Below are 27,478 nucleotides of genomic sequence, written 5' to 3' on the forward strand. Positions count from 1 at the left end.
TCGTCTTTCGAGGCAATCCAACTTCCGATCCAATTTTCTATTTCTGCAAAAGAAGTGAACCGGTGACGTGCCAAGTCGTGCTGCATCTGTCGGAATAACCAGTAATCCGAAGGAGCAAGGTCCGGAGAATACGGCGGGTGTGGTAAAATATCCCACTTGAGTGTTTCTAAATATTTTTTGACGACGTTTGCGACATGAGGTCGAGCGTTGTCGTGCAAAAGAATAACTTTATCATGTCTTTGTTCGTATTCCGGCCGCTTTTCACGTAATGCACGGCTCAATCGAATTAATAGTAACCTATACCGATCACCCGTAATAGATTCGCCAGGTTGTAGCAACTCATAGTACGCAACACCTTTTTGGTCCCACCAAATACACAGCATGACTTTTGAACTCAAATTTTGCTTTGCTGTTGATGTCGAGGTCGATGGTAACGATTCACCAGGCTTATCGCAGTATTTTTTCTTCTTGGGATTATCGTAGAATATCCATTTCTCATCTCCAGTAACAATTCGATGTAAAACACCCTTTCCTTTTTGCCTTTGAATTAACTGCTCGCAAGTGAAAAATCGCTTTTCAACGTCTCTTGGTTTCAATTCATGAGGAACCCAGTATCCCTGTTTTTGAATCATTCCGATGGACTTTAATCGTACAGAAACTGCTTGTTGAGTCACTCCTAAACTATCTGCAAGCTCCTCTTATGTTTGACTTCGATCTTCATCGAGTAATGCCTCCAATTCTTCGTCCTCGAATTTTTTTGGTTGTCCGGGTCTAGGCTTATCTTCAACGCTGAAATCACCATCCTTAAAACGTCGGAACCATTCCCTACATGATTTATCAGTTGGAGCATTATCACCATAAACTTCCACAAGCATTCGATGCGCTTCCGATGCACTTTTCTTCCAATTAAAGCAAAAAATTAAAACCTCCCGCAAATGCTGCTTAGTTAACACAAAATTTGACATATTCAAAAAAATTAAAAACAAGTTCTTTTACGAAATTCGAAGTGATGGGAACGGAATGTTATTGACAGATGTCTAACCTCTCTGAAACCACCGAGATCAACTGTCACAATAAAACATTCATGACAGCCAGATCCATCTTTTTAAAACGGACCGAACTAATTTGTACACCCAATATATATATATATATATATATATATATATATATATATATATATATATATATATATATATATATATATATATATATATTTGGAAATAATTCAAGCTTCATTAGTACATAGTAGATGATTATCAGGCCACGACAATAAAGATGGGTTAAAGTGAACGTTTCCGATCAATTAGTGATTGCTGTAGAATATTAAAACTCGAACCAAGCTGATAATTTCTTTATATATTGTGAACACTGACGTACTTTGGTTCTCTTAAAAATCATCAGAAAATATCAGAATTTCAATTGAAGAAGACGTTTAAGTAATATTATAATCATGAAGCTGTTTTTAATATGTTTGTTATCGACTGTAATTTATTCGACATCTGGTTCAGTGAGTATTAAAATAATGCGCAATTAATTTTGTTTTTTAACGAAGTAATAATTAATTTTACTCTGCTTACATACTAAGAGTGATTATAATTATGATTATGATGCTGATACTGAGGAGCAATCTGATTCGAATGATTATTTGGGAACGAATGTTGTATATGGATCCGATACCCCAGTATATTACCTTGAGCTTTTAAGAAAAGATTACTTGAAGGTTGTCCGGGAAACAAACGTGAGTAATAATTATACTATTACACGGGATAACATCGTCCTGTTTTTTTAGAAATATCGGACATGGATCATGTAAGAGAATTGAATAGACCCGTATGAAAAAACAGTATATGGTTAAAATATATAAAATCATATATGTTTGCAACAAAAAAATCTATGATATATTATATTGTATATTATAGTCATATAGAGATTTATGCCGATTTAATATAAAATTATATACAGTAGTAAATATATGTATACATGGATGTTACTTATATGTTTTTTATATTAAGTTATATATACATTTACATTTACCTTATAATATATATTGTATTGATATATTTCCTTTTATATTTAAAAAATATAAAATTTTTATACGGAATGAAATATATGGTAGCATATAACTTATATTATGTATAACACCATATATTTTCTTTAGTATATTTAAGCATATATTTTATTCGGTGTATGTATATGTATATGGGTGTGCATATTCGCAAAAATGTTAAAATTAAGATCTGATTTAATTAGAGTTGGTCATACGAATAAGAAATTTTTCTTTTCTACACACAATATAAATATATGTTTTTATTTATGATCAGAATATATTTTTCGTATATGATAGAAATATATATTTTTATGTATGATGGAAATATAGCTTTCGTATATGACAGGAATATATATTTCCATATATAATAAAAATATATTTTTTGTATATGATTGACATATATATTTTATCTATGCTAAACATATACGAACTTTTATATAATGCATATTATACTTTTTAATATAAAAAAAAAATATATCAGAAAATATAGTTAAATTGGCCACATACATTTTCTGATATTTATCATATATTTTTAAATATATTTTGACCATATATGTTATTATCATACGGGAAGTTATCCAAAAAAAATTTATGTCTAAAATATCTCGAATACTTTGATATGATTCTTCCTGGGAAAAAGTGTTTTTATATATTTGTATTAAATTTCATATAATTTTATAACCTTTTACAAAATTTTATAAAACTTTATAAAAACATTTTTTTCTGAGTTGCATAAATCCATTGTCCATGTTTTTGTTTATTTACATTTTCATCGACTTTAACGATCATTTTCTTGGGTCTAACAGAAATTTTCCAGTGGTGATTCACCTGACTCAGTTTATCCAAGTGAGTACACTCAATTTTGTATATTTTGAAAATAATAAGCATTAAAAAAATTTGACAAAACTGTAAAATCGAAAATAATTTTATAGTCATTTTCAAAAGTATCTTGGTAGAAATACACTGACGCAAAAAAATTAAAGGAACATAAAAATTTTAGAAATTTGTTAGTGATTTTTGCAAGGCAGTAACTGTGAAAAATAATCGTATGGAGATCTAAAAAAAGCACTTTATAGCTTGAAATCTCTAGTTTCGTTGCATTTTCATCAAAAGTTTTTTAGACTTACGGCTATTGCTCTAACATGAGCAATATGACGAGTCAAACATTCCCAATTTTTTTTTTTTTAATTTTATATAGACCCCACGGGCCGTGGAAATTTTTTTTCAGCTAAACCAATGTATGGGTCGTTTAGCAAATTTATTCAGCTTTATTTTGGTTTCTTTTTAATCTCGTAGGACAATTTGTCGCCGAGATATCAGACTGCAATCGAAAGAGGATCCTTTTAGCTTTGATAGTCGATATCTCAGCTATCAATAAACGCACGATAAATTGAAAAGCGGCGTTAAAAAACACATTAACTCCCTAAAAGATTCCTTTATTAATTTTTGGAAAAATTCTTTATATTTTTAATACCTATTAGAAGTATAAAAAAATAGCTTTTTTTGTTTTTTTAGTAAATCAACCGCTACTTTGTAAAAATCGATGGAAAAACAGAAGAATGTTGCTTGGTAACTTTTAGCTTAATGGACCCCCTCAAATCCTGTAAAATTTTCAATTGATCTATCGAACCAAATAATTCAAGGGACATTTTTTTTTTTATTGAAAAATTGAAAATTTGTAATTTTTTTGTTCCGTTATATTTCTCATATTAGCGCAATAGCCGTTGGTTTAAAAAAATTTTAATGAAAATTCATCGAAACTAGAGATTTCAAGCTACAAAACGATTTTTTTAGAATCTCGATACGATTATTTTTCACAAAATTACAGCCTTGCAAAAATCACTAAAAAGTTTTAAAAATTTTTTGTTCCTTTAATTTTTTGCGTTGGTGTATTTTATTTCAGAAAATCAAATGGTTAACAACTAATAAATTTTGAAAAAGTATTAATGAATGAAACAATTATTTTTTCGTCAGATAAATGTTAGATATGTTGGCATAATTTTATCGAGTGATAATATTATTGAGTGTGGAGTGGCTTGACGATAAAGTAACCCTACATCAAGCAATTCTTTAGCAACTCTGACTTCAAAATGTTATAGAGAACGTTTTATTGCTTAAAAATTGCTGCACACTGTTCCTACAGATTTCAGTAAGTCTTTAAGGAGAACCTTAACGGAGACTTGATGAAATCTGCAGCAAGTATACTTATGAAATCCATTTTCATCAAAACTAGTTCAAATCTTCCGTAAGAAACTTGTTGAAGGAAATCTGTCAAATAACTTGCTTAAGGGGGTATTCTGGTCTAGAAATTTGAAAAAATCGATTTTCTTTTTTTTGTACATTTTTAAAGTTCAGACTCTCAAAAATATGCCCTTAAACGGATTTTTCAAAATTCGAATTATTTTCGGAGATACATAGGAATTTGTGACGCGGCATCTAAGCCAGCCGAGTGCAGCAAATCACAGAATGAACGGCAGATGTTACCGGACGACTTGAAGACTCGGTCTTTTCAAGAAGAAGGCCCAATATATGGATCTGGGATCGCCAATTAATCCCAAGGTCAATGCCTGGCATTTATCTGACACACTAAACATTATGTTTGATTTATTAACAATTTTTCAGAATTTTTTACAGACAGAAAGATGTTTCGAAATCTTTTTTCGAATTCTGCCAGAGTTATTCTGAGTTTCTGTAGATGAATAATTCTACCAAGAAATTCGCAGAGGTAGAGAGTGAAATATTAATCTTTTAATTTTTGTAGACAGCTTATTTCCAAAATTATTGATAGTTGTTGATTATGACATGTACAAAAAATATGGTGATACAGCATTAATAGGTCGTGTAGAAAGATTGATGTCAACAATTAATTCTCTACAGTCCGTTACATCAACTCCATCAATAAAATATTGTTTGGCTGGACTTGTTTTACCAATAGTAAGTACTTGAGAGTCGGTACACTCTAATTTGAAAATTATGAATTCTAATCACAACTTCTGAATTTATCAACTTTTGATGCGTGCACCTAATTGAAATAAAATGTTTTTTTTCATTCAGAATTCAAGTATATTTGGATTACCAAAACCTAATAAATTCGGGTACGACTATTACTGGTTGGGTGATAGTGAATTAGAAATGTCCGCAGACAACTTTAATAATAATAACTTTGTTAGTATTTACACATATGTAGTTGCTAAACCGACGTTAAAGAAAGTGTCGGAATGGTTTGTCAGCAATAAAGGTAGATTTGAGAGCTTGAAATATGATGTAATCATGTTCTTGTCTTCGTAAGTATATTCAATAATTACATTCATGTTGAATTTGAAATTCTTATATCTGATCACATATTTAGACCCAAGATTCTTATATTTTTTCTTTGCATATTTTAAGAACTACTCTTTCGAAAAAATCCAGGTATGAATCCAACCCAGATTTCTATGTGGGTTCCCATATGACGTTTTAGGATGGATTCCCATATGGTTTGCTATGGGAATCTACCATTGATCCCGATAGAGATTCTCACATAGGTTTCTATATAAATCCACACTATGCGAAATCTATGTGGGAATCTAGTGTGGATTACCATCTGGATTTTTACGAAAATATTCCATAAGAATCCATACCGTGTCAAAATTCATATGGTAATCTTGTATGTACTAGGAATTAAGAAAATTAATAAAAAATATTATTGTTTTTGGAACTTTAAATTTTTAGTTCAAGTAGTAATATTTTGATAGATTTTTTTATAGTGATGAAGAAAAAAATTTTTTTTTAATTAAATTCTTGCTCTAACATATCTGGAGTAAATAAATGTAATCCTGAAAATTATGAAACATAAATCACATTTTAAAGAAAAAATTTTTCTTTAATCAAGATAGTTTTTCTATTAGTGTGCACGGAGAAAAAATTATAGTAACTGTTCCTAGTACGTTTATGAAATATCATCCCATACCGTTATGGTAATGATTACTTGGGATTATGGGATATAGACCCATACTTTCTGGGAAGGTTTCCATAAATATGGTAACAATTCCTATCATTATGGTAACAGTTCCCATATCGCATGTGAAGGAATCATCGTAGTGATTACCATACTCATAGGAATAGTTCCCATAAGCAAATAGGAACCAATCCTATAACCACATTGTAACGGTTCCTAAACGTACATGGTAATGGTTACCATAATATTATGGAAATGGTTACCATAATATTATAGTAAAGGTTACTATAATATTATGGGAATAGTTACCACAATATTATGGTAATGGTTACTATAATATTATGGGAATAGTTACCATAATATTATAAGAATGGTTACCATAATATTATGGGAATGGTTACCATAATATTATGGGAATGGTTACCATAATATTATGGTAATGGTTACCATAATATTTAGAAATTATAATAATTTTTTTTTGTAATAAGCGTTTTTTTTTGTATACTTAATCTTTTTGAGAAACTATATTACAATAAAACATTATTTTTGGTCAGATAAAAATTGATTTGTAAATAATAATAATAATAAATCACTTCAATATAATTTACACTGCAAAATTCTATAGAAAAAAAAATTATTATAATTTCTAAATATTATGGTAACCATTACCATAATATTATGGTAACCATTCCCATAATATTATGGTAGCCATTCCCATAATATTATGGTAACTATTCCCATAATATTATAGTAATCATTACCATAATATTATGGTAACCATTCCCATAATATTATGGTAACTATTCTCATAATATTATAGTAACCATTACCATAATATTATGGTAGCGATTGCCATAATATTATAGTAACCATTACCATAATTCCATAGGAACTATTCCGATACCATATGGGAATTATTCCCGTAATTATAGGAATGGTTACTATAATATATATGGGTGCCGTTCCTATAATCAACATTTCAAAAAAACCGGTTACCATGCTGTATGGGAACCATTCCCATAATATGTTGTAACTGTTACTATAATTTTCTCTCCGTGTACAATTCCTTATTTGGTGTTTTATTATAATTAGTTCCAATTTCTATAAAAATGTAATACTTTTTGAGTTAAGTAATAAACTAGCAACTTATTTCGAAAGGCTGGCATACAGAGCATCAATTAATCAACTATTTGTTGAAAAGTATTCTGCCAATAGAATATTATTAATCTGTTCTTTCATGCACATTTGCCTATCAATAGACGATAAACATAGGAATCCAGACATCTCGGATTCTATAAAAATTATTTATTCAGAAATTCAGATTTCTATATGAATTTCCCACAAAGAAATTTATACATCCAAGTTCGTATGTGAAGTTCCTATATGGGAATCCAGGTACCCACTATTCCCTATATGGGTTTATTACATAGGAATCCAAATACTCAGTTTCCGATGTAAAGTTTCTACATGAATATCTAGATACCTACAGTTTCCTATTTGGATGTTCCGTATGGGAATCCAGACAGTCATGAGGTTCAACATGGATTTTCACATGAATCCTTACACTCTGATATTAATTCGTATAGGCACTCAAATAAATCCATACTTTCCTCTACGAATTCCTATGGGTCCTCACGCAATCCCACATGAATTTTTTTTTATAGAGTAGCGTCCTTAGGTTGCTATGTGGTTACTTCGGGAAGAGTAGTCATTCCTTTATTAGCGCTCATAAATTAGTGGACTGTAATTTTATTGTTTAATTGAATAATAATTTTTCTTTAGATGGCTTATAAGTGATGAAAAACCCCACGACACAGCTAGTATAATAAATAGTTACACAACTGGGAAGATTTGTCCAGAGGGAACAAATGATCGACCTGGAGTCATATTTCCTGAATCATTAGGTTCTTCAAGTTTCGTTTATCCAATAGCTCTTTCTTACATGTATGTATAACGTTATTTAACAACATTTATTAAAAGCGATAAGCATAATTACTAGCATCCATTTGATTAAATGCTCAGGAGGTTATCCTTGATAGTTGAATCTACTAAGGGCCACTCCTGAACACCATCTATTACTGCTGCGATGCTTCTTCAACAAGATGGTTAGCAAACGCAGCAGGCCAAGTTCCGTTGTCTAAATAGACGGAGGGATCCGAGGATCAGCCTTCTGCATTCGCGAAGCCAGAAACTCAACTTACGACGAATAAGTTGGGATTCTGACTCACGCAGATACAAAAGACTGTTTCATCACTCCAAAGACACTAACAATGAGAACGACAAGCCTGAAACGGTAGCCTGAGGGAAGGTTGCCAATTTTAAACAGGAAATCCTGATATATCTGTCGTTTATGCTATTCTTCGACCGTGATGTTGTACTCAGTAGATGCTAAGATCTCAATGGCATAAATGTCACGAGTAGTTCTATTGAAGAGCACAAAATCAGGTTTTCTGTGGTCGATTTTCCGAGTTGTTGCGAATTCCATGTTCCAATGAACACAGCAACGGTCATTCTCAACAACTTAAGGAATACCTCCAGGCAGATAAGACAGTACTTGTGTCTTATCAACACTGTGCGTGTGGCGATGGTAGTAATTAAGTACTCGCAGGGCAGCATTATGACGCTGGATGTATGCATTTCTAGACAGTACAAGATATGCTGACAAGATTTGCATATATTATTATGATTATTATTAATATTTTTTTTTTTTTTAAGATTTGGACTGTCACACCCTCAGGACAGAACGGATTCACAATACTTCACTGAAACAGATCATATGTCTATTGCACACTTCACGGAATGGGCTAGCCAATTCCCTTCTACCGTTTCTCAAAAATTCGAATCAGGAGCCTATTCATGCCTACGAAAGTAACTTCAATGTAATCGATACAACTTAAAGCATTATCCCTAGTAAAAAACAAGTTGTTCTTCAAATTAGAGGCTAATAAAATTTTTTTATTAATACAAATAAAATTTTCTATTTAATTGTTAAATTTAATTGACATAAAAATAAAAATGACGTTGACCCAAATAGACTATATCCAATACGTAACTATTGACCTGCAATCTGTTACTGGTTGCAGCTTAAAAACGGTTACACATTTAGTACAATTTATAATTGATAAATTTTAGGATCATTAATTCTTCTGAACTTGGGTTCAACTTCAATCAGACGACGAGCGAAGCTTCTACGAAAATTCACCTGGCGAAAATATTTTTTAGGATAACGGTAATCAGAAAATATTTATTTTTGTATATCGGAAAAGACTAGTCTATAGAATGTATGATTATGAGTAGATGGGGTAGATGAAGGTGGGGTGGGTGGAGGTGGGGTTAAAGAGTAGAAGCAGTTGGCAGGACAGGGGTAACGTGTCACGCGATCCGTAAGTAATTTGCAGTCGAGAGTTGAGGTCGAGGCATGTCTGCCGGTTAAACAGAGTGTTATAATCTATTTACGTTAACATTACCAACGTTTAACGTGGTTGCTCGACTTCTAGAGGGTCCAGAATGGGCCAAGAGACTGAAGGGAAGTGATTCTGCGGTAGACAGCTTTACCAACAAGAATTGTCGCTAACATATTATGTATTTTATTTTTATTCATTTTGATATTTTGTGAATCCACTGGCTCAAGTGAGCACACGTAATTTTAATTAGTTATTTTTTTTTTTGAGACGTATTTGGAAGTTGATATCTCGAGTGCTATTGGCCAAAGCTCAAGCAATAAAAAAAGAAAATTGTGGCCAGACTTCTTATCTATGAATTGAAATTTTTCTAAAGATCTGATCCTATTTATAAAATTCATTGTGATCCTTAATATTTGTTAGTTAGAAAGCAATTGAAGTTCGAAAATAATAAAATTATGCACGAAAAGAATACTCCAATAGAATTTATGATGTTAACATCGTAATCGTGGACTATACCTTCATTAGCATTGATTTTCAAAAGTCTTATTTAAAAATTAAATATGTAGATAACATTTTTTATCATTTAACATCATAATTTTAACAATGTCTCTTTGGATTAATAATGATTTGAAAAATTTCAATGTTAACATCGTAAAAAGAATAAGATAAGTTACAATTCCAAAAATACAATTATTCCTATATTTATCTTTCTATGTTTTTTTTTAATAAAATAAATATTACAGTGCTGCATAGGTTATGATACTATGTAAGCATCGTAATTTTTAAACAGTAACTATGCCCACCGTAAGAAGCATTCTCGTGACTTTTGAGTTTATTTCTATCATTTATATGGATCTTAAAAACTGCTTAGACGTGTGGGCCCTTCTGTGGCCGAGTGGTTCAAGGCGTCGATCGCTTCGCACTCTAAAGGTCTTGTTTTTGGATTCAACATCCGATTGATTGTTATTTTAGACTTTTATTTAGACTTTCTATTACTTCAAATTTTACAATGTTCACATCGTAATTTATAATAAAGAGATTAAGACTGTATTATTTGTCTGAAGTATAATTTCTTAAAAATGATGTTTTCAATGTTACATCGTAAAAATTTTGATTTTAAACCCCGGAAAAAATCATCAGACCTGAACATGCATGATCATGTATGCTCATGCTTGAATATTTTCCAGCAATGAGCATGCGTGATCATGCTCCGTCAGGCATGATTATGCTTTCTTATGCATGATCAAGTATGCTTATGGCTGGCAAATATTCAGGCATGTTCATGATTGAGCAAGCATAATCATGTTTGACCAAACATGATCAGTCCTGAACAAGCACAATCCCTAGAATTATTAACAACAAAAAAATGTCATGCATAATATTGCATGAACCGCGTATGACTATTCTTGCCCCGCCATACATGATCAAGCATGATTGGACGTGTATTTGCATGATCATGCGCGCCTTTGTATGAATCGTGCAAAGTCATTAGTGATCATTCATGACTGAGCTTGGTCATGCATGATATTGAATGAATTATACATGACTATTCTTGCCTCGTCATACATGATCATCCGTGATTGAACATTTTGCATGATCATGCATATCTTTGCATGAATCGTGCAAAGTCATGCACGAGCATGCCTGAATCATGCATGATCAAGCATTATCGTGTATGCCGATTTTTTCCCGGGAAGGTATAGTTCACTACGATAATTAATAGGAAAAATTACAATTTTAGCATCGTAAATTTAACAGGAATTTCTTTCCGTGTATGAAAAATATAATTTTATATAAAATTTCTTTTATTTGCACATAATATTCCGAAAAACCTAATCTTTTAAATGAATCTAAACGAGTTGTGTAATTTCCATGACTTTGAAAACAATTAATTCATAAAACTAAAATTCGTGAATTAAGACAAACTTATATTACTCTACATAAGAGAGTCCCTAATCCTCATTCACATTCGCATTTAAAATTAACAATTACGAAATTTTTCAAGCCTCTAGCTCTCAACTGCGTCTTTATCACTATATTTATAACAAAAAAACCTAAAGAATACCCATACGAGAAATTTCCCACCGTTATATCCCTTTTTACTTACTGCATCCACAGTCTCACTATATATAAATGTATATGTATATAATACATACATAATACACAGTACAGTACTATATAGTACTCAGTATACAGTATACAGTCCTGCGAAATTTTAATCGTAGCTCGAAAACAAAAACATGAATCTTCATTCTCGCGTTAATTCCGACACGGTATGAATTTCTTCTCAGTTCTTTTGGTCCATCTCTATATATATATATATTTAACATATATAAAATATAGTAGAGTAGTTATAGTCATTCTCTTTAGTCTTTAACATATCGTGACGAGTCTACTCAACACCCTCATATCAGTAGACACCCTACACTGAAGTTAAATCTCAGTACAAGTGTATTTTATCAAAAGCTAACTCTCACTTTCATTCAGATTTTAAACACTCTCCGTTATTGTCTTTTCATTTATATATTTTATATATACATATATACGTATATATTTATCACAGTGACGCTAAAGCTGCTATTTGTAATCACTATTTTCAATTTATGCTGACTTTTTTATTACTTGTTATTTTCATCATTATTATTATTTTTTTTTCAATTAGACTAAGAGGTGGGTAAATTCACGCTTATGCTTTTTGGGGATGATTATTGTTATGTATAATATAATTATTATTTTTTTAAGAAACCTCGGGATGAGATTACGGGGAGGGGGTTGAGAGCTTTGAGAAATAATCTTATGTTTTTACATTTTCTGGAGGTTTTTAATCAGTAGACGAGTAATATTCATATTACGGTAGTAAAAAAAAATTATGAGGGCAAAAAGAATCTAATATTGACATTTGATTGCTATAAAGTTTTTTTTGTCGATTGCGGATTTTAATTTGTCGGTGGCCCGAAATTCCCTGCCTGTGTTCACACCGTCAATTACTATACATATTCTGAGGCCTGCTCTAGTTGGATAAATCATGTTATATTAAGCTTTTGAGATTGATCGTGATATCCCCCCTCTCCAAAGGCTTCAATTTTTTTTTAAATGCTCATATCTTCTAAATACTCAGATAGGTGAAAAATAACAATGGCGTTCTTTGTAGAACATTGAATTTTGCACAAAAAAGTACTTTCTGATTCTTTAAGTCTCATATTTACTGGATTTCCGAGTCAGAATTAAAACAGTAGTTTGAGCCTTCAAACCCTCTGTTCTTTTGATGTTGGATTTGCCGCTGAATGTATTATGTTATTTAAGTCCTCGATGTCCGAAAAGTAGCGTATGGAGAAGTAAATCACTTTTTTAAAATGGTATTTTAACCCTCTATGGCCTACCATATATTACTAAAAATGCTATTCAAGTTCTCAATACTCAAAACGAAGCGCATGGAGGGCTTAATCACCTTTTTAGAAAGATGTTTTAACCCTCCAAGGCCTATCATACTTTTGGTCTGTAACTTCGAATGAGCTCAATTCTTTAGCATGATATTATTGTTATAATAATATCTGCGTTCTAAATACATAAAGATATTTCCAACTTATCGTGAGCATCCGAGTAGCAGTGTGCCAGTGGTTGTGCTTCATATTCGTTAGGTCTTGGTTTCGAATCTCGGCAGAAGCAGATTATTTTTCAGCAGTTTTTTTCAATTTCTTTGGCAGTTCCCGTTATCCAATACATCATTCGTATTTATTGTTCACATAAAATAATTAATTAATCATATACTAATAAGTCAATGACTCTAATTCTTCAATTCGAATTTTGATCGACAGTACTATTCTATTCGAACGATTACTTGTATAAATTTAGCTATTATTATTAATGTTTTAAATTTTATTATTTTTTAACTCACAACAAAACGTTTATGATTAAGATATTGTTTTTGGAATTTTTAAATTTCAAATTTTTTTCGATCATGGTGGCCATTTCTATTTAGTGGCCCCTTTTTCTCTTCTATTTCTTTACCAATTGTATGCGATCCGATGAGAGTCTTTCTCGATTTATAAATTTAGGCTCTGAAGGCTTCTTTTACCTTTTTAAAAAGATAATTTGAACCTAAAATTGGTAAAAACGCACAAAGTTACCACGTTTAAGTTCAAATTACCTTTTTAATGCATGGATCTTCATATTCTAAAAAGAGGATTCGAACCTTTTTACCCTCATGTAGGATTTGAAGGCTCAAATCACCTTTTTAATTTTGATTCGGGACTGTACCAAGATTTGTCAATGCCTTTTTTACCCTTGTGGTTTAATGAAATATTTTATTGCATTGGAAAACAATAATAACCATGGAGTAAATGGGCCGCCGGCATAATAAGAAAATATAAATTATAAGATAAAAAAAAAATTTTTTCCGACCCCCAATTATTTTATTTAAAAAAAAAATAAATGCATCAATAAAGAATTCAACATAATTTATTTATAAATTAAAAAAAATCTAAATTATGGAACATTGAGATGCATGAAATCGAAGAAATATTTTAATTATTATGATTTTTTTTTTTTTTAATAATAACAAATGACTTGAGGGCAATTTTTTTCAATATATCACGGAAAAAACAATGTCGAAGATTGCTATTATATTCAGTATCCACATTTCAATGAACACCAAGACAAAAAAAATAGAAAATACATTGAAGATCATTGTTCGACACGATAATATTTGTCACCGAAAATAATAAAAAAAAATATTTGAGAAGAAATAGAGTAATGGGTCGGAGTAGGAGCTGATTGAGAGGGTGAATCGTGAGAGTTTCATTGAAACGGAAACAATGCAAGTGAAAATTCATCTGGTATTTTTTAGACTTTTTGCTTAATCTATATTTGTATCTATATTTATATTTATATTTTACTTTTATTAATGCTATTTTATTAGAGCACGTAAATAATTTGTTGTATTGGTCCATGCTCTTGATAATAAAAGAGACTGATTGTGATGGAATCCACGAATAAAATAGTTGTAAATAAGAAATAAAACTCGGTAGAAAAAGTGAGTGGTCTTGTCACGAAGACAACAAATGTGGGAACAAAAGTAACAACAGAAAAGTGTTTTTTTATTGAGGCGTAAAAAGTTTCTGATAATTTTCATTTATAGGTTATATTAAAATAGACATGGGTACAATGACTCGGGAATTTTTATTTAATGACTTTATTGATTTATAAGGATTAAATAAGTCAGTATACAAAAAAACGAAATAAAAAAATTTGAAAAACTGTTACATCCGTACTCCACGAACAAAATTTTATATTATTACTAAGTCCCGGAAAAAATTCTATATGAATTATATATATCGGATTACTGGGAAAATAATAAAAAAATAATTGTATTATTTCCCGATTGAATCTGATTGAAATTAAGTCGGCTACTTGGAAAGCACCTGAACAATTCTAATTGAATGTTTGTTTCTGATTGAATTTGATGGAAATCTAATTGAAATTCATTAGATTCACTCGGACTTTGGAACCAGGAAAATTTATTACACTATTCATGTAAAAGAAGTGAATTAAAGAAATGTTTCAAAGAGGTTTATAATGGTAAATTTGAAAATGTAACACAGTTCTAACTTTGAGTTGTTTATTTTTGGAATTTAAAAAAAAATTAAGAGCAATAAAAAATTTCCAATTGAGTAGTTTTCAGGCACGTGTTTGAATTTTTCAGGCGAAAAGAAGCTAATTTGAGAATTTTTCTATTTTAGATTTATTTTAGTTCTTTAAGTTAGTTTTAGGACCATGAGATCAAAAAAAAAAAAATCGGTCAATCGGTTGACCCTGTGGGCCGGTCTGAATACAATATAATATTTGAATACATTTTCGAGCTCTTCGAGTCATGTTCGATCATGCATGATTGAATATGACTTTGCATGATCATGCGTGTCTTTGCATGAGTCGTACAAAGTCATGAATAATAATTCATTATCGAGCCTGATCGTGAATGATATTGCACGAATCATGCATGACTATTCTGGTTCGCTATGCATGATCATGCATGATTGAACATGACTTTGCATGAACATGCATGCCTTTGCATGATCATGCATGACGATTTTTTCCCGGGTTATTCCAAAATGATATATTTTTATACTCCCTTTTGGTTTTAGGAAGCTTCTGAAAGCCAAAAAGCGTACACAGAAGGAAAAAGGATTAATTGACCCAAAAAATCTTTGCTCTTCTAAAGAAAATTTTTATTTACCCAAGAAATTTTTTGCATTGTGAATTGAAAACAAAAAATATTTAGAACAAGATAAAATTACTTGGCGCAAGAAATTATTTCTTGTCCAAAAAAATATTTCCTCGCCCAAGAAAGTAATTGTATTCATAATTCATAAAATTTCTTCGCGCAAGTAAACATTTTTTGTGGCAAAATAACCTTTTTTTCTGTGCATTTTATAAATTTAGTAGTAACATTTCCGCAGTCACTACGTGACTGCAGGTTGCTTGTAAATTTTACAAGATTTGATGAAGTCTCTCATAATTTTAAAAGCACTGATAATTTTGTGAATTAATTATGCAACATACACTGTAAAAAGAGCGGTGTTAAAAATGGATTCATTTTAACTCCGCCCGTTGTAACAATGAAATTACACCAGTGTAGGAGGAGTAATTCACCGATGTTTAAAATACCAGTGTAAAAGCGGGGTAACCGGTGTAAAAGCGGAGTAATATCGGTGTAGAAGCAGGATAACCAGTGTAAAAGCGGGGTAAACTGCGTCTGCTTGGACAATGAACTTTAAAGATTATAAAACACAAAAAATGTCAGTTCTTTATGAAAATTAATTAAAAATATCATTTATTAACAAGTATAGTGATCGAGTAAGTAAAAATATAAACAAAATAAAATATTTTAACACCCGTAAAGAATATCTACACCGGCGGCAGCGTGATTTTAACACCGGTCTAGAATATTTACACCGGCGGCGGCGTTATTTTTACATCGCTTTCGGTGTTGAAATTTAACACTGCTGATTTTAACACCTACACCGCTGAGACTTACTTTGGTGATTTTTTACAGTGTATACATCAAATTTTTCACAGACCGTAAACATATTGATTTTTCAATCAACTCAATAGTTTACAATTTATTACACTTATTCAATTATAAATCCTTGGGAGTTCATTTTTTTTAACTTTCCCGCCCCTTTGATCTTCAACTTTTCAATAAATCAAATCAATAATGAATAACAGACCTTCAATTTTTATCAGATGGATCAAAGTGTCAAGAAATCAGAATGTCACAACAAAATCGACTATACGTTATTTCAGTTGCAATAAAAATAAAAAAAATCCGTCAGTAATCGAAAGCAAGATAATAGTTCATTTATACACTGTAAATTGACTAAATTTTATTTTGAATTTACTCAGTTTTGCAAAGACAAAGAACTTATCTACGACCATTTCATTTCTGGTATTAAAATTTTTTAATCTCATTTCATGCATAAATCCAGACTTTAGCTTAAAAATTTTTTTGTTAAACTCAAAAATTTTTAATGTTTTTCTCCAATCAAATTCAAATTTTAACGGATTTTTTTTTCATTTTTTTCGATCAAAAAAAATAAAACAGAATGGTTAAAGTAATTTCGTTTTTATCAATTTTATTATTTATTGACATCTATGCCACTGCAGTTGAAGGATGCCTTAACAAATGGGTAAATAACTATTGCAATTGAGTACAAAAACGAAACAAGTAAATAAAAAACAAAAAAATTAGAATTTTGACCTGTAATTTGAACACCGAAAACGAATAATTCGAATTATTCTTTTTTTTCGCAATTTAATTAATTTTTTAATACGGATCCATGGGGAAAAAGGTTTCGATCAGACCACATATAATTATATCTGATCAGATTGCGCCAGATAGAGGCAATTTAAAGACTAGGCTAGATCTAATCTGCCAGATCTGTTCAGATATAGTCATATGTGGTCAGATCTAAATATTCTTCTCCAGGTCTCGACTTAAAGTTTTCTAATTTTCTATTTATCCTCTTTGGCTATCGTTCTTATTGGGTCACGTGCCACTGGAAGTTTTCTTCACGAATTTAAATTTTCTCGGATAAGTAGAAATCTCCTCTGACCCACACGAAATTTTTTTAAAAATATTTTCTTCGCTTACTATTCATGTCAGATGAATCTTGTACCACTCCGCCAACACTATGGACTCAATAATTCGGATTGTTTTGAAGGTCTATATATTCATCATTGAAATCTCGATTATCTTAATAATGCAAATGATATTCATCGTTATAATTGAGCAAATAATAAATTCTTACTGTATCTATATAGACATTAGACTGTTTCAAATTAAACGACTTTTTTTTTTTTATGAACATTGAAAAATCAAAAGGGTACCTTTAAATACGGTAACAGTTAAATTTTGAGTTCTAAATATTGATATTTAGAGGTGGCTATTGATAATTTTCGATTTTTCATTTAGTAACATGGTAAAAAATTCATAACTTCCAAAAAAATCAAGGTAAAAAAAATCTCTGCATAATTATTCTGTAGCAAATTTACTTATCTACAAAAAAGGTCTTTTATGATTTTTGCATAAATTCAACCATTCACAAGATATCCGACGTCAAAGTTTGATACAATTCGAAGAACTTGTTTTTGCTCGTTCTGAATTTTATACCATGTCAACTAATGAGAATTCTGAAATTCTCAATACAGTTGTTTGTAAGAAATTGAATGATTTCCAAAAAAAGTCTCTTATCATTTTTCGATAAATCTATTTATTCAAAAGTTATTAGAGCTCGAAGTAAAGTTAGAGATCTTTATACTTTTCCAGTGAAACCATCAGATTTATCAAAAAATGTTGTAGGGTCTTTTCTGTTGAAGATTTGACTCTCTACAAATTATTATCAGTCAACTTTTTTTAAATTCCGCATTGTTTTCTAGTTATTTCCACTTTTTAGTCGAGCTCTTGAAATCGATCAGAACCACATTTTTATGTTCTTGAAATTAAAATGAAAATAACTAGAAAACAATGTGGAATTTGAAAAAAACTTGACTGATAATAATTTGTAGGCAATAAAATTTTCAATAAAAAAGATCCTATGACATTTTGTAATAAATCTGATAGTTTCACCGGAAAAGTAAAAAGATCTTGATATTTACTCTAATTTGACTTTGTAAAATGAGCGAATAAACTAAAATGGAATCGGTTTAGGCGTAAGGAATTAAACAATTAAAAATTTCACTAGTTTTATCAATAAATAAATTAGAGATTTATTTACACTACTTAAACTGAAAAATTGTAAGAAATTATATTTAATAGCGAATGCAACTAAAACATATGAGCGATAGCGAATGTAAACTCAATAAAAACAGACACGCGATAGCGAATTCAATTTTGCTGATAAGATTCACGTATATAAAAGACACGTGGCTGAGAGCGGTTAAATTCACGGAAATTAATATTGATACTAATTACATGAGATTAACAATTTATTTATTCTCAATAAATAGCAGCCTTAATTTACTGACTAAATATTGAGAGAAATTAACGTAGTTTTTTGGGTTAATATCACAAAGAAATTAATAATAGCAAAGCGGTTTGAAGAGCACGAGGTAACTACTAGAGAAGCACGTTGTAGAATCACTAAGATGGTAGCGTCGTTGCGTCGTCGAAAAGCTTGGTGTCGACGTGGCAGCCTTGCTGCATATAACGAATCTTCCCATTGGCTTAAATGTGCGCCAACGGGAAGCAGTTGATAGCGAACTCTCTCATTGGCTGGCCAATATAAAACGAATTATCTGATTGGCCAGCTTGTAGCGGGTTCTCAAGGCGTCTTGACACGGTCCTGAGTTAGAAATTGTATGTACCAGGCCCAAATAGCAAGTGACCTGGCACTATTCTGACCTTCAGTCAGTAGCAAGGTCGGCAACTCCCAGACTTAGCGGAAATGCACGGAGTTTGATTCAAATTAGTCAAGCTCGTGACTGAACAGTTTTCAAGCTCCAATAACTTTTAAACAGATGGATTTATCAAAAAATGATAAGAGACTTTTTTTGTAGAGCATTCAATTTCCTACAAATGATGGTATTGGGAATTCCTGAATTCTTATTGATTGACATGGTATAAAATTCAGAACGAGCAAAAACAAGTGTTTCGAATTGTATAAAACTCTGATATACAATATCTTGTGAATGGTTGAATTTATGCATATTTTTAAAATCATAAAACATCTTTTTTGTAGGTCAGTAAATTTGCTACAAAATGTTTCCACAGAGATTTTTTGTATCTTGATTTTTTCGGAAGTTATGTATTTTTTACCATGTTACTAAATGAAAAATCGAAAATTATCAATAGCCACCTCCAAATATCAATATTAAGAGCTCAAATTTGAACTGTCACTATATTTTAAGATACCCTGTCGATTTTTCAATGTTCATAAAAAAAAAAAAAAAAATAGTCCTCTAATTTAAAGCAGTCTAATAGACATTATGTATAAAATTTTGAGGTTAGACTCTTTTTCTTCGAAACATGATCAACACTGATATCATTTTTAATAGTGATGTACACTCACTAATTGAACTACTAATGATCGCTAGTAGAATACAGTTCAACACTTATTATTTTCAATAGTGTTGCGAGATTCACTAGTCGAAGCACTAGTGATCACCAATAAACCCTTATAATACTAATTATTTTCATATAGTGTGCATTAGAATTTACTATTTTTTTTCGTAACGGTTATGATTGATAATTAAGTCCAATTTATTCACTTATGGCTCAGTGGAAGAATGAATTAAGTTTTCAATCAATAGTATAAATTGATTCTTTCGTTTTCAGTGTCATCTATCATAGGGTTATCATTGTTGTGATTACTATGTGTGCAGTTCATTCTTATGGCAAGGCAGCTGCAGACATATCATTGAGAATATTTTGTTTTCAGGATAATCGTGAAAAATGAAAATCTTTTGTCTAGATAGATAATAATTATTACGTAGGGATGTGCGAATACCCGAATAGAATCGAACAATGCGATTCGAGATTCGCTTCAAATAATCGAAAGATCCGAATAGTTCGAAATAGTCGAATAGTTCAAAAGTTTTGAATAGTTGAAACTTTTTTAAATCTTACGTTCATTATAATATAAAAAATATTTTACTCATAATATAATTACGTTAATAAAGCCATAATTACAAAATTTTCCAGTTGCAATAATATTATTTATCGAAGATTTGGAAATAGTTTCGAGCTATTCGAATCTTCAAAACTATTCGAAACTTCGAACAATTCGAAATTCAATTCGATTCAATTCGAACAAGATTCGCACACCTCTATTATTATAGCAAACGAACCTCATTTTTTGTAACATTGCTTTTCTCGTATTAAATAAATATCGATATATCTGCTACAAATGTATTTTTTAATTTTTCTCATAATTTGATAAGCTTGCACAACCAGGGGAAAATGATTTAGATCTGACCAGTTTTAATTATATTTGATCAGATAAAATTATATTGTCGAAAATTGCAATATTAACTAAAAAACCAAATAATTGATGCAAAAATTTAACACATGAGCATTTTCAAAAATGAAATAAAATATTGTAAAATATAATTGTTTCTCTTCAAACTAAATATTTTATCTCTGCGCTACTCACGACATCACCTGTGTACCTACTTTTATGACCGTCCCGGGTTCAGGGCCATAAAAGTTGATCCTTTCTATACACAGCGCAAGCGTTTTGCCCACATACGCAACTATTCTACGCGAACACATATATATATATAGTCGCCTGATTTCATTCCGTTTTTTATACATAGCATTTTTTATTATAAATAAGTTTAAAGGACTTTCTCATGCTCGTAGGAAAATGGAAAATCAAGAAACTCCGAAACCAGTTTTCAAACCTTTTTTTTCAGCTTACTGGAGGTCTGCATCAACTCGTTGCCGCGACTGCCAGTCAGTTGTGGTCAGGTGTTCTATGATCTCTTAGATTCTCGTTTGGCGATTCGGCATCTGACCTCTCTCAATCCGTCACAAGGTCTACTAGAGTCTGGTCCCGGTTCACCTGCAATCGGGACACCACCTTGTGATCCGTCAGATTCCCTAGCAGACAGCATCAGCTACTGCTCTTACTCGATTGCACCATGACGGCCGATCTATCCTCAGTCTGTCACCATGGCCCACATTAGAAATATCTCTGGTCTCACGCAGTCAGGACATCGTCTGGTGAGTTGTCGACCGTCATAGTGGATCTGTCTGGTTGAGACATGCGTCTCGAGATATTCTTACAATCATGTATCTGTATACTCTATCTCCAACCTAATAACAATCAGCTTGAGCTTATCGTAATACCAATTCATGGCTTGCGAGAAATCTAATATTACGTTCTGACTTCTAAGCTGATCTGCCGCTATTTTTCTAATATCCAAGTAAGCTACTAACACCGTATTATTCCCAACAGCTGCTGGCTAGTCGCTGCGAACGAGTTGAAACGAGCACGCATGAGATTTAAAGGAGCTTGTACGAAACTACGAACCATCGCTTACTTGACGGGTCGAGATCCAGATGCCGTTCCATTGGGTTGACCGCTGTCTCCAGACAGAGCTGCTCCACCATCAATACCATCGCTCTAAATCGGAAGTCTACCGACTATTTACTAGTACCAGGATCATCAACTACAGTCTTCTACTTTAATATCCATCTGAGTCTAATCTTCTTTCACAATAATTAACCTACAATATAGTTTGTTTTAGAGATCAATGAATTTGTCAAATAAATAATTTTAGTTCTTGTCCGAAGATATATCTTTTCAGATCTATCTATATCTGATCAGATCAAATACTTAGACATAATCAAATATCATTATTTCTGGCCAACCATCGTTTACATCTTGTCAGATCTAATTAGATATAACTAAATTTGAGCACGATACAATAGAAGACATGATTATTTCTAGTCAAATCGGCGTATATCTCGTAAGATCTGATCAGATATAATTGTATCTGACCTGAATACAACAATTAATATACTTAGATCTTATTATGTCAGTTTAGATATTATCCTGTATTCGTCTTCTTTTTATAGAAAATTATTCAAATTTAATAAGATCTGCATACATCTCGTAAGACTGAAATCCGCTACTTATATTTTCTTTAATTTCTCTTATTATTTGATTAACTTCCTTAAGAGATATTGTCGATGTAACGGAGTAAAATGAGTTACTTTATCGATCAACATTGTGATTTTCACTGATAGTCACTTACTTAACCTGTAACCCCCAATGAGCATACAAATAAGTTTTTTGGCTTGTCGCTACTCGCGCTAATTGAATTGGCTCGCATGCGTGTCCCGATCAGAATTAAGAAGGGATGAATTTTCTGATAAAGGCCGAAGATAATCGAGTGTAAATTATACAAAAGGAATACAGTAGCTGAAACACGCAGAGAGAATCGGGTGATGCACAGAAAAAGTACCTGGAAGGTGGACTGGGAGGACCAAGAGAACGACTGACCATCATGACGTACAACTGTTTCGGGTAATCAATGAAGTCGCACTTAGCTTTACTTTGTGGAACCTAGTGACATTTCTATGCATCGTACTGTTGAATACCAGGCATGTAAATGGTGTTTTTGATAACAAGTTATTAAATTATCTGAAAAGTAGGTGTTAGAATATACGTGTAAGATCGAGTGGTAAAGGAAATTTTGGACATAGTTTATAAGAAAGGACCAGACGTCAGGAGCAGACCAGAGACTCTGAAGTACGCCCACTCAATAACCAAAATGAGGACAGGATAAAAGTCATCACTTTAAATAAAATCGTTAGATATTTGTTAATTTGATTCTAGATCTGGACCAGAATTATAAATTAATAATCATACAAAATCATACGTCGTGTCTATTACGTGATCATCGCTTCTAGGCCGAATTAGGTGAATTAATTATTAATTTGTTATTAATCAACGTAAAAAAAAGTTCGTTAGCTAGACGCTAAAGAATCTAGTGTTCTCGAAGCTTCTCAAAGAATCCAGGTAAGGGTGACGGATCTACTGCCTCGTCAAATTTTTCAAGCGGTTCGTAAGAACCACTTGTCGAGAAATTATTCCCGATCTAGTCAATAATCTAATCATTAATATTAGAATAATTTCAAATGTAATTAAAGAAAGTCACATCAATTAAATTATTATTGTTATAACAGCTGCGGAGTTAAATTTGAGAAATTGGATGCTCGGTTTTGTGTCATAATAGAGTCTCAAAGAGAGCTAACTGGAGACTAGTTACCTTCAATCCTCATCATTTTTTACGAGGTCGTGTTCTCAACTTTTTGAGGTACACACGCATGTCGTACTCCCCCCCCCCCCCCCCCCCAATTCTAGCCCCAAGTTGTATTATTCGTCAAAAAGTACAATATCGTGACCAAGGGTCGGCGTTCAGCGGAGATCATTTCAAAGAACCTAACCGTTGACATGCGGTGTTGATCTATATCCTCCATGGGTCTGATTTCTGTGAGTCTAACTCTCCTTCCATCTTCGGAAATAAAAAGACTCTGGATGGAGTCAGCTTGAAAGGCTCATCCATTCAGCAACTCATAGAAACTTATGCCCATTTTTTATTTATCCTTCTCAGGTGGACGGTGGGGTCTGATCTATGTCTCCTCGATGGTCACTGTACGTTGTAGACGATTTAATTGTTGGTTGTATGCACGTCAATTTATTCTTGCGAAGTCCGTATATTTTATATCTGCATTCAATTTACGTGTAACTCACTAAATGTTCACTTTTTACGTGTCAGTGATATTAGTTATTATTTCAATAAAAGTAATTGTAGGTATACAAATCTTAGCCGACAGCGAGGTAATTTTGATTTGTTAAAGGCTTCGTGAATTATCTTTAGGAGCTAGTCGGGCTATTTTTATAGGAGACATGAGAGTTGGAGGGGGGGGGGGCAAATGGGGAACCCCCAAAACAACAAATAAGATCGTTTTTTGACCACTATAAAATTATTATATGAAATTGAATTTTATGATAAAAACATTGCTTATAGCAAAATTATATATAAATTTCACCATGAAAACAAGTTCAACATCTAGCTTAATAAATCTACTAATAAAATATTAAATTCATCTAGAGTAAGACATTTACAATTAATGATTATAATACGTCACCTCCGATAACTCTTGATAATTTTTAACCTATGACACGGTTTTTTAAATTTATAGATTTCTATAAGCTACGTCTTGCTGTAGACATAGAAGAAAAAATAATCTAACGGATGTACTCTAACATCGCAATAGTTTAAAAAAAATTTTTCACTCAATTTTATGTTGGACTTGCACGTATTCGTATCGTTAGTTCATGCGTAAGTCTATAATTAGAATAAATTTTTATTATTTTCAAGTAAAAATTTGAACGCCATGACTCAGAATCATTCATATTAATTTTTAAATAATTCCTGTTTGTTATTTTTTTGTTTTTTTTTCTTTTTTTCGTAAAAAAATTAACTTTATACAACAGTGTATATTCATCGTTTAACTGCAGTAAATATTGAATGCTGTAACCGAAATACAATCGAAATTGACAGATAGCATTTTAGAAAGTTCTAAATTTTTTGAAAATAATTAACCTAACTTTTTTTTTTTAGAGACGAAATACCAAAATGTCAAAAATAATAACATTATTATCAATTTTCTTATGCATCGGTCTTTATACTCATACAGTTAAAGGATGCAGAGGCCAAAGGGTAAGTAATTACTATAATCTAGTAGAAAAAAAATTGCAACATTAAATTAATTTTATTTATTATACTGAGAAATATCTGAAAATATCTCGTTGGACCGAATTGATGGAAGTTCGCAGCATATATCTTTTTGCTCAGTTTACCTCAAACTGCTATCAGCAATAAATTGGATCTCCAATAAGAGCCCCTAATTGAATTTTGAATACAGTAGTAAAATTCTAGTTTATTTCAATTGCATCCCATTGAAAACGGGATATTTCTTTGTGTACAACTCTTTCAGGGACCAAAACGTGTGTCATCTGCCTGGCTATATATGGTTTTTATAAAACGCACGCATGTCTATGGCTGTATCCGATAGACACATGCCCATATATTGCCATACTGGATGATATAAAAAGACAATATTCCCTTATGTGGTCAGAAATGAACTATAAATTACCATAAATTGACATATGTGCCTTCTATGTCTCTATACATGCACCATGGATAGTAATTAATACTGAAATTAATGTTTTCTTTCAGTGCAACCCTTTAAAACAGCTACATTGTTGCCCAAGTTATACATGCACCGTAGCTTTTGTTGACGGCATATGCAGACCTGAGTTTGAAGCTTCCTCAGTGCCAACTTATCCATCAATCGAAAAAATTCAGAATGTTACTGGAGCAGAGCTGTACTGAATGCTATAAAAAGTAGACTATTCAAAAAAAAAAAAGAAAATTTTGATCTATATCTACATCTGTTCATCAAAATAATTAATAAATAGAAACTTAGTAAACCTACCTAATTTTATTTTACTTTTTATTAGTAGATTTTATAGAATACTGGTTACTGTATGTGTCCTCTTGGTAATGTAAATGAAATTTTACCATAAGTCATCATAAATAGTCAAGACAAACTTTATTTCGTCCACCAATCGAAGATGGGAATGTTTAGTCGAGTCTCACTCATGTATCTTAGAAACTTATTTATAGCCTCATTCAAAGCTTATTCTAATTTCTTTACTACAGCGGTTCAAATAAGGTTGAATATACCAATACTCTATAACTGGAATACTCATATATCTACCTTCGTTATTTCTGTTTTACCTCCTGACGTTGTTTATCTTTTGCAACATAGCCATTGCATCTTTGGTCCCCTTATTTATTCTATGCACTGCAGAAGCAGCAAATTTTATAGCAAAAAGTAGTAGTATATTAACAAATGAGGGCCAAGAAGTTCAAATGAAGCTGAATTGCTTGACTCCCAATTTTATAGAACTATCAGTGAGGTTCGCATGAGATTATGTTATGAGATTGAACCTGAAATAAACAATATGTTACCAGAGAAGTTTAAACGCGCCTCACAGTGACTCGTGGTGGCTCAAATGAGGCTCAACTACATATGGAAGTTCCAAATGAGATTCTATTTTTCAACTCAGATACTTCGCTTCCATTGCATTGCTTAGCAACAATATGGTTACAATGTATAAGAGTCCTAAGTTTGTTATTTTAGATAATGAAGGGATTCAAGGTTAGTTGGCTTCTGCACCTGCGATGCAAATAACTCAATTTGAGATTAATAAGTTGATATGTTTGTCAACAGTAGTATATAAGACAGTTTCATTTCTCTAAGAACATCAGGCCGGCTTGTGGTGTTTCTCATGAGGCTCTACCAGGTGTTGAAGGTTCAATTAAGGCTTTATTGTACAACTTGGCTGGTGATGAAAAACAAAATAAACGTTCGAAACTTTATTTATTTACGTAAATTTCCATACAATTGCATCACTCGCTATTACTAGTTATTTATTTATCACTAAAACATTTGCTGTTCAACTAATTTAAATCTGGGGTAGCCATGGTTCACGGTGGCTAAGGACTTACTAATTGATTTGAACGTTGGCATTTACATATTAGAATAATAATAACAATGCGCTGTTTTGTGCTTGTCTCAATAGGTTTTTGTCTTTTTGCAGACTACTGGTACCAGTATAATTTAAATATCATCTTGGATCATGGCCCATCTTGACCTAATCTCACGCCAGTGGTCAGGGAATCTCTACCCGTTTTTGGACCCGTCCTTTCCTAACCTTACACTATATTAGTCATTTAAATAACGAATGTTTATTCATTATACACAGAGGAGAAATATCGCGATTGGAATGGTGTAATCGATTCTAATGCGCATATCGCGAAGAGAGCGATCTGAATAGCTACTGTTACGATCCATTCGTCCCATTCATGATCGGAATCTCTGTCAGCACTAGACGTATCACTCACCCTAACTTCCAAGTAACTGACCAACTATTGTGACAGTCCAAGTACTCTACCACGCTGGCCATAATATGTTTTTTGTCATATCAACTGCGGAAGTTGAATTTTCGA

The 27,478-nt window shown here is 31.8% G+C and overlaps 1 protein-coding gene and 1 long non-coding RNA gene across 2 annotated transcripts; both read left to right on the forward strand.

The window, feature by feature from the left end:
• The first annotated feature begins 1,231 nt into the window (after positions 1–1,231).
• LOC103573780 (uncharacterized) lies at positions 1,232–8,951 on the forward strand. Its single transcript, XM_008552986.3, has 7 exons — positions 1,232–1,507; positions 1,586–1,738; positions 2,854–2,893; positions 4,809–4,981; positions 5,102–5,331; positions 7,767–7,928; positions 8,700–8,951. Exons 1-7 carry the CDS (start codon positions 1,451–1,453, stop codon positions 8,854–8,856), a joined length of 972 nt encoding a protein of 323 aa, XP_008551208.1. The 5' UTR covers positions 1,232–1,450; the 3' UTR covers positions 8,857–8,951.
• A 15,693-nt stretch (positions 8,952–24,644) lies between these two features.
• LOC128668772 (uncharacterized) lies at positions 24,645–25,897 on the forward strand. Its single transcript, XR_008404420.1, has 3 exons — positions 24,645–24,739; positions 25,022–25,120; positions 25,640–25,897. It is a non-coding gene; the product is annotated as an uncharacterized LOC128668772 (long non-coding RNA).
• The last annotated feature ends 1,581 nt before the right edge of the window (positions 25,898–27,478 follow it).

The sequence above is a fragment of the Microplitis demolitor genome, chromosome 10 (genome assembly GCF_026212275.2).
Source record: "Microplitis demolitor isolate Queensland-Clemson2020A chromosome 10, iyMicDemo2.1a, whole genome shotgun sequence".
NCBI lineage: Eukaryota > Metazoa > Arthropoda > Insecta > Hymenoptera > Braconidae > Microplitis > Microplitis demolitor.